The sequence below is a fragment of the Myotis lucifugus genome, unplaced genomic scaffold (genome assembly GCF_000147115.1).
Source record: "Myotis lucifugus unplaced genomic scaffold, Myoluc2.0 scaffold_31, whole genome shotgun sequence".
NCBI classification, from domain to species: Eukaryota; Metazoa; Chordata; class Mammalia; order Chiroptera; family Vespertilionidae; genus Myotis; species Myotis lucifugus.
Genome location: NW_005871079.1, coordinates 5,700,752 through 5,719,242, shown reverse-complemented (window position 1 = coordinate 5,719,242; position 18,491 = coordinate 5,700,752). Strand labels below are relative to the sequence as shown.

Below are 18,491 nucleotides of genomic sequence, written 5' to 3'. Positions count from 1 at the left end.
TAATTGCGGAGGTGTGGTGGTACGGGTAGGTTGGGGGTTAATGGGAAATGAGGACACATTTGTAATACCTTAACCAATAAAGAAATTTAAAAAAAAAATCTGCTTTGCTGGAACTTTTCATAAGGAATCTCAGATAGGACTTTTTAAAATCCTCTCAAGGCTAGGAAGCCAAGCCAAGGTCTTAGCCTCAAACTTCGCCTGCAATAACCTATACTATGTCTGGGTTATTTCCTCTCTTATCAAGGTCCCCAATATATCCTGATGCTCCTGCACCTGCCAGGAAGTGACCATCCTTTCTTACCCGATAAGGCTGACAGGAGCCCTATAAGCAAGATGCCAGGAAGCTTTTCCAACGGGCTTTATTGAAATTCCTCAAAACTGCCTGGTCATGCATGATTCTTTGCACATTTTCAAATGTGACATTCTAGTCAAGTCTTGGTACTAAAAACAATGTTTCCAATTGTGTCCTTTTACAAGGAGAACAGATTCTTGTTGAACTTGTGCAAAAAAAACTATGTGTTCATGAAAACAAGAATACATACTCAGAATTTCCAAATTCTGGGGGAATCAGGTAGGGAAATGAGTAATTGTTTCATCTTGTTCACAAAGGTGTACTTACCAAATTGCTGTAAGTCATAGATAGTTTAGGAGAAAAGGAAAGTTTCCTTAAATCTGGAAAAACAAAACATTTAAAAAGTTATAAAAATTATAATCATCCTTATTCTTTCATTCAGTCCTAGATAATAAATTCGTGTTGATCTTGATATTTTATGAGAAGTTTTATGAATCCACTTTTTCCTTAGAATTTTCTTGGTTAATTCTTACCCAGTTCAGTGGTACGATCTGAAAGTTATCAGAAACCTGTACTTTTCAGAGTCCTTTCCATGAATCTCCCTGAAGAAGCAACACTTTTGCAAAAGCAAAACAATACTTTCTATAGATGGCAAAAGATTTAAAAATGGTCATAAAGAGCTGAGGACATTTGGTTGTTTCTGTGACATACATTTTACGAAAATACCTAGAGTTACAAGTGATAACATTATACTAGGACATACCAGATTTCCAGGAACTTCATACAATTTCTGGAACACATTAATAACATGTTTCCCTACAAATATAACAAAATATTTTTGCTTTTATGTGCCAATTCTGCCCATGTTATACAACAAAAGCCTAATTAGTATCTTTTTTTATTTTTTCAAGGAGAGAGTAATCTGAGATGTTCTAGGGATCCTTTGATATGTTCCAAGTTCAAAGTAAAAAAAACTTAATTTAGAATTTTTCAGTTTTTCCCCAAATATCAAAAGTTTTAGATACTTGATAGTAGGATCATAGACAATTATGAAACAACTAGAGGCCCGGTGCATGAAATTCGTGCATGGGTGTGGTCCCTAGGCCTGGCTGGTGATTGAAGTGCGAGCATCTGGCATGGAAGGGCAGGTCCCAGCTGACCTCTGGGCCCTGGGCAGCACCTGGGCTCCCAGACCCCTGCATGCCCCCCTCCGCCTAAGTCACGGCGCCTGAGTCCCCACGTGGAGATGTGGTGAGTGCAGCTGGACTCCGAGAGCCAGGGAGTAGTGTGGGCCTCTGGGCCACCCAGCAGTGCTGCACAGAAGCTGGGTGGGCAGCACGCTCTCTCCCAGTCTGCCTCGAAGACCGGCTTCTGCACGAGTCCACAGGGAGCCCAACTGGTCCCAGCGGCTGCGGCCCAGCTCACCCAGAAGAGGCCACGCGGGTGCAGGGCAGGCTCTTTGTAGGCACCCGGTACCTGAGCGTGGGAATTACCCTGGTGCACGAGCCCTGGCATTCCGGGGGAGGGTAGTAGGGGAAGTAAGAGTTGCGCAGACACCCTGCATTCTCACCGCACCTCCGTCCCTGTAAACCCCCACCCCCAGGTAGCCGGTGAGATGTCACAACCCCTCACTCGGGCACCATGGGAAGTTGGTCACTGCCACCCACCCCAGTTCCCCATCCCAGCCCGGGGCCCGGCCCTGATCAGGCGATCAGGGCCTGCCAGCCGCCACCACTGGTTGCCATCTGCAGGAAATTGATCGGGCTGGGCCCCCCCCCCCCCCCCGCCCGGCTCCCTCAGTACCTGGGAGTTGAGTGGTGGCCCCTCCCCCTGCCGCCACTGCTGGTGGTTGCCGCCCATGGGGCGATCGGGCCCCCACTCACACCCGCCTTGGCCTGGCACCACCCACTCACCTGATCCAACATCCCGCCTCAGTCCCGCTCTCATCAGGGCCCATCGGGGCTGGCAGTGCCTCCAGCGCTGCATCCCGAGGCCTGCCATGTTCCACGCCGCCCCCTGGTGGTTAGTGCACATCATAGCAAGCTATCAAACTCCTGGTTGAGGGGACAATTTGCATTTTAGGCTTTTGTTATATAGGATACTTAATTACCTATTTAACCAAAGTGACAATAAAACATTTTAAAGGCAAATACAGAAAGTTACACAGTTGTGAGCAAAACTTAGCTCTTACTATTGAGAAGACTTGGTTTTCTTAAGTAATCAAAAACCGGGTGATAAAGATAACATGAAGCACACAATCTATACTAATAAAAGGGTAGTATGCTAATTAGACCGGGTCGACCGGCCATCTTCCAGACGTCCGACTTCCTCTGGACAAAGCCATGGTGGTGGGTGCCAAGGCAGAGGCAGTTAGGGGCAATCAGGCCGGCAGGGAAGAGCAGTTAGGGGCGACCAGGCTGGCAGGGGAGGGCAGTTGGGGGAGACCAGGTCGGCAGGGGAGGGCAGTTGGGTGCGACCAGGCCAGCAGGGGAGGGCAGTTGGGGGCATTAGGCAGTCAGGTGAGTGGTTAGGAGCCAGTGGTCCTGGATGTCTGAGAGGGATGTCTGACCGACCAGCAGTCGGACATCCCCTGAGGGCCCTGGATTGGAGAGGGTGCAGGCCAGGCTGAGGGGACCCCCCCCCCCATGCACGAATTTTGTGTACCGGGCTTCTAGTTATTTTAGTAAAACACAAAATATTTGCTTTCTTAGGCAAATTACCTAAAAGTGGAAAACCCTTCACAATCTTTTATCAGGAGCAGACCAACAGTCCAAGACAATCCTGTGAGCAGATGGAAGAAAATAAAGTTTCAGTTTTACATTAAGTACACTACTGATATTAAAGCTTATCTTTAAACCCTTATAATAAATTAATCCCACTTTAACTACCTTAATAACACAAGGTTCCCTCTCTCACTTCCAAACTTTCTATAATCCATTATTTTGTCCTTTATCCACCTCTTTGCAATTTTGAAACAGCTGGTTGTACTTCAGGAAAAATTACTCTCTTTCCCTTAACAAAAATTCATCTCTGTACCTAGTACATTTTTTAACCAAAAACACATCTTACTTTCCATGCATACAGAGATGTTGCCCTTACTAATTCTACAGTTTTAATTACATATAATAATTAGAATTCCCAACCTTTGAAATCTTAATTTCTACTGAAAACCAAGAAGTTAGCAATTTTGAACTGCTACAAACCATTATGTAGATTGGCAAATTTCTTAGCATTTCCTAATTTCTTGAAGCACATGCTTCTTTGTAGTACAATTTTCAATGTGGCACAAGACATGTTTACTCACAGACCCAGAAATGTTTAGTTTCTTAGTAATAAGAAGCCAAGAGTGGATGAAACTATATTCAGTAATTCATGTTTCAGTACTTTATCTTATTTGAAAGTGATCTACATATTGAATGAATTTCCATCATTTAACTTAGCAAAATTTTAAGGGTTCAAGTTACCAAACAGATTTGGAAGCCATTTTAAAGTAGACATGTGTTTTGAAACTTACTAATTATTTAAAGTTCATTGCACTTACATCTATTTAATTCACTTGGTCTTAAAAATTATATTTAGATTACTCCTGTAAATATCTAGTTTTTTTCCTTCAGATGAAAAGGAAATTTGTATTTCAAAGAGTTTGCTCTCAGGTCCTAAAGAAGATGGGGGTAGAAAATTTACATCTCAAAGCCACAAAGAAAGTATCCAGTTTTCTCTAAGGAGTTTTGGTGTTATTTCCTATTTGACTAATAAACCTTGGTGGAATAAAAGTTGTATGTCTGCATTATATCCAATTCTGACAAATCTGAACACATGCTCATTTGATTTAAACCAACTTAATTTATAGAATATTTCCCCAGATCATTATATTAGAAACTATTTGGGTTTGTTTCCATATTTCTGAGAGTCTAGAAATACTTATTTCATATAAGTGCACATTTTTAAGCCAAATGAATAGAACTTTTTTACAAATTAATTTTGCCATACCATCTGGAGGTAGAAAAATATGACACATTGACAATATACATATATAGACATACATAAATGTATAGACAGACACACATAGAGACCTTATTGCTACTGTTACAAAATTTTAACCATAAATCAGGTGTATTTCCAAGTATTAGGTATCTAGCGTCATTACCCTTTAATTTTTTCCTCTTCTTAAGGGCAAGACAATTCTGTTAGCAGTGACCCAATCTTTTACAATGTCTACAAACATTGGTTTCTACCAGTCCCTGAACATTGCCTTCCAGCTGATCCATTTCCTGATGATTTGTAGAAGGGTCTGGGAGACATTCTGGTCCTCTGTTTCCTCTGTGAGGGCGTTTCCCTAGGAGCTGCCTGGCTTGTCTGATACCTACAGTATAATCAAGGGTGGGATGAACACCCCTGAGCAGCCCATCAAGGCTCCTGTGAGTGGGCTTGTGAATGGCCACTGATCTCTCTCTTTTCTAAATCTTGTAGGATCTTCTGAAAGTGTAATTTCATCTTGTTATGAAAGTCCCTAAAGTTGGATGCCATATCCTTTCATGTCCTATTTTCAACTTGTTCATTCCATAGGTACAAATGTTTAGAAAGCGAGCTCTCTAAAACATTAAAATTTTAACTATAGAAGTTTCTTCAATTTAAAGGATCCATCGCCTAGCCATTGATAAATAGGATCTTTGATGGTATATTAATTTCAATAGCAACTCAAACCAATAAGCCTTTTTATGACTTAACCATGGACACAAGAGGCATCCCTAAAGAGGTTGCAAAAGATGCAGCCCTCACAAGATCCAAAAGTTCACTCTGAGAGACAAAAAGGCCCATTGTGGACTGGGACCCCATAAGATGTTGTAAACTCTCCTGAGAGCTGGCACTGTGGGACCAAGAGGATGCTGCTTACCATGTTGTGTGTCTGATTCCCAGCCTATTCGGTTGGCTGCTAGAGACAAGCCCATACTGGCATCTTCCGGCTGGTGGAGACCACATAGTATTCTTGAACTGGTCAAAACGCCAAGTCCTTAAGACATAGATTAAGACAGGAGGAAAACCTCATCTGGCCTATGGTTTTCCTCCTTATGACAAACAACACAGAAGACAGAGATAACAGAAAACATCTCTGCGAGGGGAGCGATCAATAGAAAACGAGCGTATAATAAAATCTTTACCAAAATCTATACCCAAGGGACTAGTTTATACAAATATTGTTTCCTGCTTACCTACATTATGGGAAGGAACAGGCAGATGATTTTTCCCATCCTCTCCCCATGGGGCAGTACAGAGATTTGGGAGAGCAGACTTATCCTGGGCTGCTTCTGTCAGTGTTCCAGGGTCCTGTCTGCAGGCTCCAGAGCAAGAGTGGCATCTCAGTGGTTCCCATCATGAGTTGCCAAACTGTATGTGAGGAAAAATGATTCCCCCCTACCCTTTTAGGTCTTGACTGAGACCCCATCCCTGCCTAATAAAAGACAGATTAACAGGAGAAAAACAGAAGTTTAATAATGTACCCCTGTGCTATATATAGGTTTATCTACCTATAACTCCTTTATACATGAGAGATACCTGGGAAAATTGAGTAACTCCCCGAAAATGGCCCAAGCCATCTCCTTACTTTCTTCAGCTAAAGACACAAGAAAGATGTTGGCCGAGGGGGTGGTGGGGGCTGTGGGGGCGGGGGGAAAACCAGTTAAGGGAGGTTACTGGGAAAAGCACAGTAAACAGGGTGAGGTTGTTACGCAGATTTAAGTTGGAACCTTCTCCACTGGTAAGAGTTTCTTGATTTAGAGTCATCCTCCTCCAGGTACAGAGGGAGACACCTTTACAAATGAGATTTCTCTTCTAAATGTAAATTTCTCTTACAAAAGGATAACTTTTACTAGGTTTTCAGAGCTGTGTTTACAGTTTCTTAAAAATAATCAGCTCAAAAAATCCTTAGGCCAAAGAGGCATATTTTGGGGTGGTGTATTCTGCTCCTTTTCAGGGCAAGCCTGTATTCATTCATCATGTTAATGTCGGAATTCCCTGACTAGCTGGCTCAGAAAGGAAGAAGCAGAGTCGCCTGGAAAGTACAGAGTACTTCACACCAAAGGCCCAAGGTATTTCTGCTTTTTACTTGAAGGTGTGTGCGTGCACACACACACACACACAAGCACATCAGGTGGGGTTTAGGGTATCACACGTACTATCTCCAATCAGTCTACAAGACATACCCAGATTAGTGAGGTGTGCTGTGGAACAGTGTGTCGGTGTTCCCGGAATGGTACTAAGCCTTCTATCAGCAGTTAGGGCAGCCGGGTTCTCATTCTGCTGGAGCTCTTCCAAGTGGGAGGCTATTAAAGGCAAGAACATCAATGTTGGGAGAGACAGGAATTATGCTGATAGCAAGTGATCCTACTGTCGCAACATTAAGCTTTATAAACTTCAAGAAATGAATGCAAATGCAACAGTTTTTGTGAAACCTGAGAAACTGATGTAAAAGTTTTATCTGGAATAGTAAAGGCCCAGAAATAACCAGGAAAATTTGCATGAGAGAACAAAGATGGGAAAGTAGCTCTTAAGGATATCTAGAAACATAAACAAGAAGCAAGACAACGCTGGGTACAGGGAGGGGGGTGGGCACCATGCACTAAACATCATGAACTGCTTCTGATCGCCCAACTAACAGGAAAAGGGCTCAAAAGAATCAGTAATGAGGGGAATTCAAAAAATTTAAGGCACTTTCTAGCATCAAGTTATTGTTATTTTTAACTTACCTTTGGCTGACAAAGCATGCAAGAAGATGATGGCTTTTGATCACTTGTAATTGCAGGAGGGCTGTCAAATAAATCGTAACCAAAGGTAGTGAAGAATTTTCTTAAGTAAGGAAAAGGCTGAACTCTCCATATCAAAGGTGAATTAACTATTTCTGTCAATATTAATTCTGCAGGAAGAAAATGCCCTCCTAGCCCTTCTTTCAGAAGATACTCATTACTTACTGCGGAAATGAGCCATTTGAAGTTTTCTGAGGTTGAGAGGCACAGTCTTGATGCTTTAAAGCTTTTAGTCAGCAACAATCATGCTGGGCTGGATGCTGTCGCTGGCTTTGACTGAAAAATCAGGACCTTGGCAATCTATTAGATGTCCACAGTTATTTAGGCCCCAAAGAGGGTAGAGTTTAGGTAGGCGAGGAAAAGATTATTGGTAATGTTTCTAGTTCGATCCAGTTAAGGAAAAACAGAGGAGGACTGAAAAACCAGAAATCTTTATTTGAGTTAATTTATTTAAAAATGATATACATAATTAAATCGGGCAATCACCTGACCAAGTAATTTAATCCCACCAATAGCAAGAAATAATTATTGTTTAGAAAAATTAGTCATTAGTGAGCATAGCCAACCAAAGGGGGGAAAAAGACATCAATTTCAAAAGGAAGAACTTCATTGTAAACATTTGTGTTTTTAAACTATCTTATCAGAATGCACAAAAGCAAAGCAGAGACTGTGTAACAGGCAACTGGGCCAGGAGCCCACATAAAAGGGATAAGGAACACAAGAGTGAAGGAAATACTGCAGATACAGAAATAGCCATTTAATAAACAAATTATCATCATCAATGACTGTATTTTTACCAAAGAATAAGCATTCCAAAGAAGCACTATTTGATTAATACAAAAATTAATAAGAAAGTTTTAAAGTGCACATTCCCTGAAAAATTCATTTTTATATGTAATATACATATTTACATCCAGATATGACTATTTAAAAAAGTCTGTGACAATCTATCTGACCTTGCAACAAGCCCCAGATATAATTTCTGATAGTTTGTGAGTATGGATATGAAATTATTGCCAGTGAGAACATTTCAATGTCATCTACATTTTCACTTGGATGTTTTTCAGTCCCCAAATTGGTAACCTTGGGGTAGCCAATGGGATGCTGGTGGTATGATAGCATATTAAGAAATGTTGGGGTTTTCCAACATGTTCTATTTTAAGTACAGTTATGATTAGACTTTTTATTATATCACTCACACAGGGTTTCTTGTTGCAAGGACACCCTTAGGAGAAACACATTATTAAGGGAGCAGAGCAATACTAAATGAATGGTGCTCAGTGACAGGTTGACAGAAGTCTATCATAGCAGGTGTTAAACTATAATATAATTTGTATTTGTATAAAGTAAAAAGAATTTAAACACACTCCTATCAATCGATAAAATTTGAAGTTACACCTCTCATATAGCTCTTCGGGTAACCAAAATTATCTTTTTTGGAAAATGTCATAATGCTTTTTAAAAAAGAACGAATCTGTAATTCTAAAGTAAAACTTTAAAAAAACAATATAGAACAATTTACTTTACAAAGGAGGCAATAAAGTAAAAATTGTTTCAAGTAAAGAAACATGAAGGAGGTTTGTAATAGTGTAGGACTGTCCTACTTTGGGCACATCATGAGAAGGCAGGATACTTTGGAAAAAACAATGATGCTGGGAAAAACAGAAGGCAGCAGGAAAAGAGGAAGAACAAGTAGGTGGATTGACTGCACAAAAGAAGCCATAGGCAGGAGTCTACAGGAGCTGAGCAGGGCTGCTGAGGACAGGACACTGTGGACATCACTCATTCAGAGTCGCCAGGAGTCAGAGCCAACTCAAGGGCAAGTAACAAATCACATAAGACCCAGTATCTTCTCAGTACGTGTGCTGAGCTGCTTGAAGGAGAGCCCTGAAACAAGTACTACTTTATACCAATTGTGGCAGAAAAGCATGGGGGGAAAGTCTGCACTAATAGCTGCACTAACAGCCAATTATCAAAAATGTAGATAACAAGAACCATAAAAAATTTAACAGATTAATGCCCACTTGATTAGGTTAGCATTAGCAGGAAGGCATCATTTCAAAGGTGTGGCCAAGAGGGCAAATGCTTCCCTTAAGAATATGGAAAGGAGCTTTAAGTGATAAACAGGGTAGCACCGAAGAAAATCAGGATGAATAAATTGTGTATTGAATACTGCATAAGGAATGCAGGTTATCTACATTTCCTACTTGAATCCCACAGAAATGAGGAAATCTAATTATTTTTAGCTAAATTGCATTGGCATTTTTATAGCACCCTCCAATGAATGAGCAGTTTGGCCCCGGAAGAATGTAACCTATGTACTAGCTCCCTATTTTTAAGGGCCTTTGCTACCTGTATGATGAATCCGAGAGAAGGTAGATGAAGCAAATTCAAAGGAGAACCTCTGTCTCCACTCCCAGTAAAATGCTTAGTAGGAGACAGGCTGAAATGCATCAAGTTAATATCCTGTGGCCTTTTAGGGCACTGTCTGTGGATTGAACTTTTCTATGCTTTTTCTGGTCCCACTGATGCCTGGTTTTACACACCATGAAAGGAAAACATTTTACAAACCAAAAGAAGAGCTATCCCATCTTCTCACTCTAGAGATCAAGAGCGCTCACAATCTGCAGACTCCCTGAGTTGTGGCTCTCTGAGCCTATCTGAGGTCAGGCTCCACACAGTCTGAATGTTTCAACAATCACTGGCCAGCCTGCACTTCCACTTGCAATGGCCTCAAGGTTTTCATTTTTGTTTTAGTTTTGTGTTTCTTTAAACTGCAATTCACAATAGGAAATAACATTTTATATTGTGACCTAGTATACACAGTATATAGAGTATTTAACCATAACAATATTTTGGGAACAATGTTTGATCTTGCTCCATGCACAGCTCTCTTCTTTTCTATTCCACTTTTGAAATATTCAGGGCTTGAGCTGTTAAATTGATTTCATGGACCACTAATGGGTCAAGACTTATAGTTTGAAAAACAGTGCCCTTGAGGATGTTGGTTGATCTTGAGAAAAGGTAAAAAGTAATGGCCCTGGAACCTGAACAGATTTCTCTGAATGGTGTTGGCTGGCACACAAAACACCCGTCCTACATGGCTACTTCCACTTTCATGGTGTCAGCACATACCTTCCAACTTCTACCGGCAAACTGACCCAGTACCTTCTCCCAGTCTTCCTTGTACAGGGGCTCTGGCTTGGCCTGAAGGGTCAATGAACGACTGGATAACTAAGGTGCAGAAAAGTCAGTACTGTGTCTCCTCATTGTTTACCAGACAGAAATAGGACACTCTGTAGAGGATATTTCCATGGGTGCATATGTGTTCACTGGGATATCACCGCTACTCCCATCAGAAAAAAATGAGAGAAATAATTATGATAGAAAAAGTTAAAAAAAATTTCTTACTAATTTGAGGCCACAGGATAGTTGGAATGGATTAGGACTGTAGAGGAGAAAAGGGCCAGGGAAGGGACCAGAAAGTAACTCAGCTGTATATACAGATGATGGGAAAAACCACCCAGTCTCACTTGGGAAGGAGCAGCTGACATTCACACTGTAATAGGGGAGCCTTTGGAGACGTGCACATGTTCTTTGGTTCAGAAAGTATTTTATAGAAGTGAGGAAATCACAAGCTTCTTTTTGTACCAGAAATCAACATTGCTATTTCTAATAATCACAGCTTTCTGGAGAAGAGTTGTCAGGAAACCGAACTCTGCCTTGGGTTTTACACAACAATCATGGACCAGAATATACGCTGGACTAGCATTGAGGTCCTGGAGCCACAGCTGATACATAATACAAAGAAAGAACTGACTTAAAACTCAGGACCTCATTCCATAGCAACTACTAAACAACAAGCTTAACATTCTCAACAAGCTTAAAGAACTCAAACTACCGAACAACAAGGTTAAAGTTTTCAAATAGAAAGACATTAAGTGTAGTAAAGTATAATTCAGGGCACTGTTTTCAAATATAATAAGATTATAGACTCTGTAACATTCAAGAAAAAGAATATAGAATCAAATACATAATTGTAAAGTGTTAACGCTAAAAAGACGATGCATCAGATCTACTGTTTCAATGAGAACAACCTAAGACAATTGAAAAACTACTGCACTTGACATTGTAGGTCTTTCTACTTTAGGAACAGAAGAAGGGACAGGAGGTACTGACAGGTAGAGGACTGGTGAGAAAGAGTAAGAAAAGACATTTGGAGGTTCCTCTTGGTGAGGGAACAGAAGAGGCGTACTGGCTCTGCAAAGGGTGACAGTTACAGGACCCACTCCTGCTGGCCTCCTGAGGGCACCAGAAGACTCTCTCTGCTAGTCTTTCAGGCTCTTGCCCTTTATCATGGGCCAACCAAGGAGTTATGGGCCTGCATTTTTTTTTCTGAGAATAAAATCATGAAACTGGAGTAGGTAATGAGGTACTTGGCTAATGGCACTGAATGGAACTCCGGGAGAGCAACACTGCGGAGGAGGACAACCTGCTGGATTTTCTGACTACCTCTGCTCTCAGATTTAATTCTAATGTCTGCAGAATCGGAAGAGCTCAGCAACAGAGAAAATGTGCCATCAAGGGATCACACAGTATCAGGTGACTTGAAATTTGTCATCTTTCGATTCAATTTATGTTCAGCAAAGAAAAAAAATACATTCTGGAGGAAACTATTGATAATAAACAATGCATTTTTATAATAAGAGGAAAATCAATAGTAGTGAGTCGTAGGATTTGGTCAGGAATACATATAATTACGGTCTGGCATGCTGTTTATTTTAGCTTTTACAACAAAGCAAAGGGTTTGAGGAGCCTTAGGAGCATTTCACAAGTCTCTAATCCAAAAAACAGTTTATAACAATTTCATGGCACATACAACATGCATCAAATACTCTGTATTATTTAATAACTAAATAAGATGCTGTATCATTCTTTTCATGGTTCACAATCACACACTCATCTTCTTTCACTTGAGAAAGCCCATTCATATTAAGGTGTTTGAACAAAAACCAAGGGAAAAAACCCATGACCTTATTTTTACTAATGATTTTTGTTCTGATGAGCTATACATTTGAAAGAATGATTCTCATTTGAATAACTATAGAGAAAGCAAACTGTAAATTTTCAATCTGTTACCAACAGGACAGGTTCCTGGGTTAGACTGTAGGGTGCATACCTATATTGTGAGAGGGGTTATCTGGTCTGAAGCATAACTCCTATTTAAGATGGTGGGAATTTTGTTTATTTCATCATTACCAGTGAGTAGAGTGGGCATTGTTAAGGCTTCAGGAATTTTCCTTTAAAGTGGCAATCTATCAAAAATGTGAGCTGGGTAAACCAAGTAGATCCCATGGAGATGGCTTGAGGAACTATTTCTAAGGCATCAGAGTTCTGAGGAGGGCTTTCTCTTTTGAGTTATGACATTCATTTTACAAGCCTTTCTTAAGATGAGGCTTGAAAGGATATTATTCAATCTGTATTATATATAAAAAGATTGTTTTTATATTCATGCTGTATATTTGAAGTACAGTTCAAACCCATCCTTTATAAAAATAAGGAAAATAATATCAAAATATTTATCTGTAAAAAGAACTACATGTTTCTAAAGAAATCACCACTAAAGTTCTCTTGATACCACTGAGGCAATGTTTGATTTGATCACTTATTCAGAGAGTTGGAAGTAAGCATGAGAGAAGTTTAAAGTGTAAACTCGGAACATTAATCTTAGCTTCATATGAAGGCTAATTATGGGCAATTTCTCCACCAGTGCAGAGAATCACCTGGAGCAAATATTTAAAAAATGTTTCTCTTATAAAATAATTAGAATTTTAACCCAATGCATGATTCAAGTTAGAAAACCAGAGGAGTTGAAATATTTTAATCACATAGCTGTTTTACCTGATTCTAACTAATACACACACATATATATTTTATGTACTTAAAATTACTTCTGTACTATGGTTCCCAAACAGGTTTAGGAAGGTACACGGTAGAAGCTGTAAGGATTAATCAGTGTGTCTTCTGGCAGTGTTCTCCATCAGAGGGTCGGGGAAGGCTCTCTTGCTTCTTCTAGCTTTGTGAGGATCCACTGTTGTGAGGAAATAAACCAACATATGCTTACTTCTATGAACTTGTAATGAAACTCAAAATGTACTGAATGGAAATATAGAAGTGGGCTTCTCAGTTTAGTTAGGTGTATAATCATAGCCAATAATTCAATTTATCTTATGTAAGAGATCATTTACTCACTTAAATGGCTCAGATTGCTCAGGGTCAATGGCACTGATTTTTATTTAACAGTAAGAATAATGTTGTTCTAAGGTCACTGAACTGGCATGTTCATCTTTAGAATAAGAAAAGTAAAATAAACCATCCTGAGAGAAAGGGTAATTTGGCAGCTGGGCTAACTCAGGCACAGTGTGCAAATTACCTATGCAAAATTCCTTCCAACCTATGCCAATTCTGTCCCACAAACCTTCATCATTCCATATATAGGATTCTTCTGATTAAGAATAATTACATATTCTACAGTGGGTAGGAGTAGCATAGCAACATTCTTGAGCACTTCAGGTGTTCTCATAATATAGTATTTTCTATTTTGAAAAGGTTTGAAATCACAAACATAAAACACATATGTAATGCAAACCTTCTATCAATAATGTCTATAATCATTGGGCTTGTGTGACTGATAAAAGCCTTGGAGGTGACACTGGGTCATCCCACTATGAAACACTTTGGCAGAGGTATCTGTGCTTCTTTACCTTAAGAAGAACCTAGTGGGAATAGCTCTAGGATGAGGAGAGAAAGAGAACCAAGCTCAGTAGCCTTCTCTGGATGTTTCCAGCAGAGCTGGAAGATTAAAAACAAACCTTCTGGGACAAAAAAACATGGTGACAGAGATTACATGGAAAACGTATTGCAGAGAAACAGAAATAGGTGGTAATGCTCTTCAGCAATGTGAAAGATGGCCTCGAAGTCACACTGTTATCATTCTCTAGTCTGTCTCCCTGTTCCAGGCCACAAACATATCGAGGCTCTAGTCACTTTCTTCCTCTTTCTTTGTAACTTGATCCCTTTCAGTTATCTACTGGTAGTATGCCAGTGTGGCCTTGTATCCCAATGTCTGGATGGAAAATTGCACGGCACATGCTAAATGGTCCGAGGTTCCTAGTTTGGGGCCCAGATGTGAGAGTGAATCCGTAAGTAGTCACACCCAGTCAGGACCAATGCAGTATGAGGGCAGGAGGCCCAGGGATTCAGTAAAGGAGCCTTGTGTTCTTATAAATTTCATGACACAGTGAGTACAATTCAGTATCAGAAATAGCATCTTAGTTTGATTAACAAGGCAGATAATCAGTCTGTAGTCTTCCTTTTTTTGACAGTACACCTCCTTGTCACTGCCATAACCCCTAACATATGCACAGTGCTTTTCAGCTCACATTATTCATATTTTTCGGTAACTGAGGTTAAACGACTTCCCCAAGGTACCACAGTCAAGAAGGATCATAACCTGTATTCAGACCTGGATTTTCTGACTATAGGCTTGGCTCCTTCTGCTATGTGTCAGGTTATAGCAACTGTTTGTAAATCACCATAGCTACACAGAGGAGAAATCTACAATGTGGGGTATCTGTTCCTGCTGGAGCTGGTAGATTAGTATTAGAATGAAATAACTTCTGTTTGACTTTTTCACAAGTATTACAGTTAGGATTTAAAATCAGATGGCGCCATTTGACACAAAAAACAAGTAGGTGTGTTGAATTCAATCTAATGAAAAGCAGTTTTGGCGAAATATTATCTAGTCACATATATTAAAACAGTCAAAGCAGAAGAACATAATTAAAAACAAACAAAACTTGTCTGCCTTAGCAACAGTCCAGCTTCCAGGACTATGAAAAGCAAAGCTGCTGTTTACAGAAGAGAACCGTTATATTTACCCTAGCATCTTCTGCGGTCTTGAAGTTAATTATTTTTCCAAACTCTTTGGCATGGAATACAGACTTCACCCGTTCCTATAAACAGAATAAGTGACTTCATTAAAAATGAAAAACCAGTTGTAGAAACATGATAAAGAAATGGCATGTAGTTTTAAAAACTGGTGCTTCAAGTGTCCATTTTACACAAATCACACACCTTAAAAAAAAAGCCAAGAATGGGAAATCAAGAAGAATCAAAGACAAATGGAAAAAAGAAAAGACTAAACATTAACACATCCATTATCACTAAACCTAAGTTAAAACGCCTTAGGTGCGATGTTATAGCTAAAGCCATAAAGGGTTTACACAAAGGATGGGAAGGAGGTAAGTTTGGGAGGAGTGCCACTGTTTTTCCCTCCAAAAAACTTTTTGGTGGTTCTTGATATCTGGCCATGGAATAACGATGATTTTAGCTCAAAAATGATATATACGTATGTGTGTACATGCATACATACATGCACATGATTATGGGTGTGTGTGCATGTTTGTATGTATCCATGTAACTTCTGGCATTTTAAACCACTCATTGAATAAGAATGTAGCTAAGAATCAAAGAAATCAGGGTGGGTCCAAGATCCTATATGACAGTCTTCCAAATTTTGCACTCCTTCAGTATTCTGTTTAGTGTCTCTGGGGAGAACTGCCTCATATACATACTAAATATTAGAGGGACAAACAGAAGAAGTGGAATTCTTGAGGAGGAGGTTGGTGTTTAACTGCTATTAACTAAGGGTAGGGTCATAGAAGAGGCAAAGTGGAGGTTTTTACTAGTCTAACAAATCCTATAAGTCATTCCAATATCCATGCAAATATAGACTCCAAAAGAAATCAGATTCTTTTATTTTTTTAAAAAAGGATGACTACTAATACAATGTCTCAAGAATAGGTATAAGGGGCGGGGGGGGGCGAAATCAAGGACATAAGAAGTTTATTCTTGGAAAGAGAAAAAAAAATATGGGGAAAAAGCCAGGAAAGCAGTATAGGCTAGAACAGAATCTAACAGCCACTCTTCTTTCTTCTTTATTTCATAGGTGGCCACAGGGCCTTTCATTTTCTGAATGAATTAGAGAAATTCTCAATGGGAAAAGTTGGTCTAACATCCCCCGGAACTAATGTCTGGTCCACTCCCCCCACTCTCTGGACTGAGTGGTAAGATTGGAGAAATGCTCTTCACTGGCTATGTATAGGGAAGGGCAGTTTTGCTCTGGAGGCCAGCCCAGAAGACATTTGCTGCTTCTGCCTGCCTGTGCCCAGTGCCACTACTCCATTAAGCACTTACTAAATCTCCTCTGGGTAACTATTTCTCACCTTCTCTCACACCAACACTTCAGACAGAGCTAACACTTCCATCCTGGGATTGATTTAGGAATAAGCAAGTGACCAAAGGTGCCCCAGTGTGAAGCTTTCATTCTGCTGAACTACCAGGATAAAAGCCTGGAACTTCCCTGGCCATCCTGTCATCAAAAAATAGCCAACTCGAGAATGAAGCTGCCACTGAAGAAAGCAGAACCTAGAGATGAGGGTGGCACAGAAAGGGAGCAGGAAAAAGGAACGGAAGGCAGGGACAGTAATTGCTAATGACATCAGTTGAGCATATCTAAGTTATAAGATATAGACTTAAGACTTTTCACTTTACATGAGTCAATTAAGTCTCTCAAAATCAAAACAAAACAAAAATAACCAAGAAAAAACTTACCTTGGTTGAGTCACAATATTTCCCAACACAGTGCCAAAGGGGCCCTACACATACGTTCTTTTTTATCACATATACCTACTATATTACTATACCTATATACTACTACATCCTACAATGTCTAGTGCAGTGGTCGGCAAACTGTGGCTCGCGAGCCACTTGCAGCTCTTTGGCCCCTTGAGTGTGACTCTTAGGAGTATCCTAATTAAGTTAATAACAATGTACCTACCTATATAGTTTCAGTTTAAAAAATTTGGCTCTCATAAGAAATTTCAATTGTTGTACTGTTGATATTTGGCTCTGTTGACTAATGAATTTGCCGACCACTGGCAGTGCAATCATCACAACTTACAATGGAGTCTCTATTGATTTCCCAAATGACTAGAAATTCACTGTATTTTACATGAACATCCAATGCCAGGCAACATGCTAGCTGCTGGTAATCAAAACAGAGAAAGAAATGGTCTCTGCCTTCAAGATTATAACTGAATTGGGATAGGAATGGGCTAAGAATATCTATAAAAAGAGAAGGAACTATCAACTATCACCTGTTATTTTGCAAGTGTCCTTTTTGTGAGATTTTCAAGGAAAACCATTCTCCATGGCACAGCTAGGGATTTTGAGGTATGCAAATGATTTTCTCATTTTGGTGTCTTGGACAGCAGTGAGAGGGTAAGGTTCTATTACTGAATATAAAATAAGGACCCGGGAATGTTGTTGTCAACGTAATAGCTTGCAATGTAGCATATTTCTTCTTGGCCTACCTTTCTTTTCTTTAAACCTGCGTAAGACAGCAGGTATAAAGGAAAACCATAGGAAGACAAAGCGACATCTATAAAAGAGAGGAAACTTACAAAAGTAAAGAGGACTATTTCAATGCGCTATGTTCAGTTCCAAGTTTAAAAAAAAAATCTATTCAACGTACCTTTGCTTCAATTCGCAATCTTCTTCCATGAACAATGAATGGTTCTTTGGTAAACTCATCAAAACTGTACTGCCACTCACATGTAAGCTGTCCAAATGTTCCTTTTGTTACAAACAATACCCCACTGCAAAAAAAAAGATCACTTTGAAAATCGAGACTCTTATATCCAACAATATAATAATATCAGGATACACATTCTTTTCAAGTGCACACAGAACATTCACTGAGACTATATTCTGGGTCATAAAAAACCCTCATGAATTTAAAAGAACTGAAATCTTATGAAGTCTGTTCTCAGATCATGATGAAACTAGAAACCAATTAACAGAAAAATAAGAATATTTCTAAATGTTTGAAAATTAGCATACTTTTAAATAATCCAGGGGTCAAAATATCTCAAACGAAATTAAAAAAATATTTTTAACTCAATGAGAATGAAAATAGATCATAACCAAATTTGTGGGCTCCAGCTTAAGCAATATTAGTGGGGAATTTATAGCATAATATACTTATATTAGAAAAAATAAAGTAGATATAAAGTCAAATATATAAGGTACTTTATGAGAAATATAAAATATTTGCAGAACCTATTATCAACCAATATTTTGGGGAACTTTCATGTCATTAATACTTTAGAATAAACACTTTTATTACTCAGGCTCCATGTAATATGTTTACCAACCTACAACAGAAAGAGGCTTTTAAAATTAATTCTTGTTTTCCCTCATTTGGAGGTAAAAAATAAAGCAATGAAAATGCATTCTATAATAATTCTATTTAATCCTCCCTTCAAAGGCTTTTC

General features: G+C 39.4%; 1 protein-coding gene across 1 annotated transcript in view; it reads right to left on the bottom strand.

Moving 5' to 3' along the window:
- Positions 1-7,504: 7,504 nt before the first annotated feature.
- The window catches only part of VPS13A (vacuolar protein sorting 13 homolog A), a 189,847-nt gene continuing 178,860 nt past the window's right edge, over positions 7,505-18,491 (bottom strand). The window contains 3 exon segments of the mRNA XM_006086823.3: positions 7,505-13,183; positions 15,033-15,107; positions 17,690-17,813. Coding sequence (XP_006086885.1) covers positions 13,133-13,183; positions 15,033-15,107; positions 17,690-17,813 — 250 coding nt within the window. The 3' untranslated portion in view covers positions 7,505-13,132.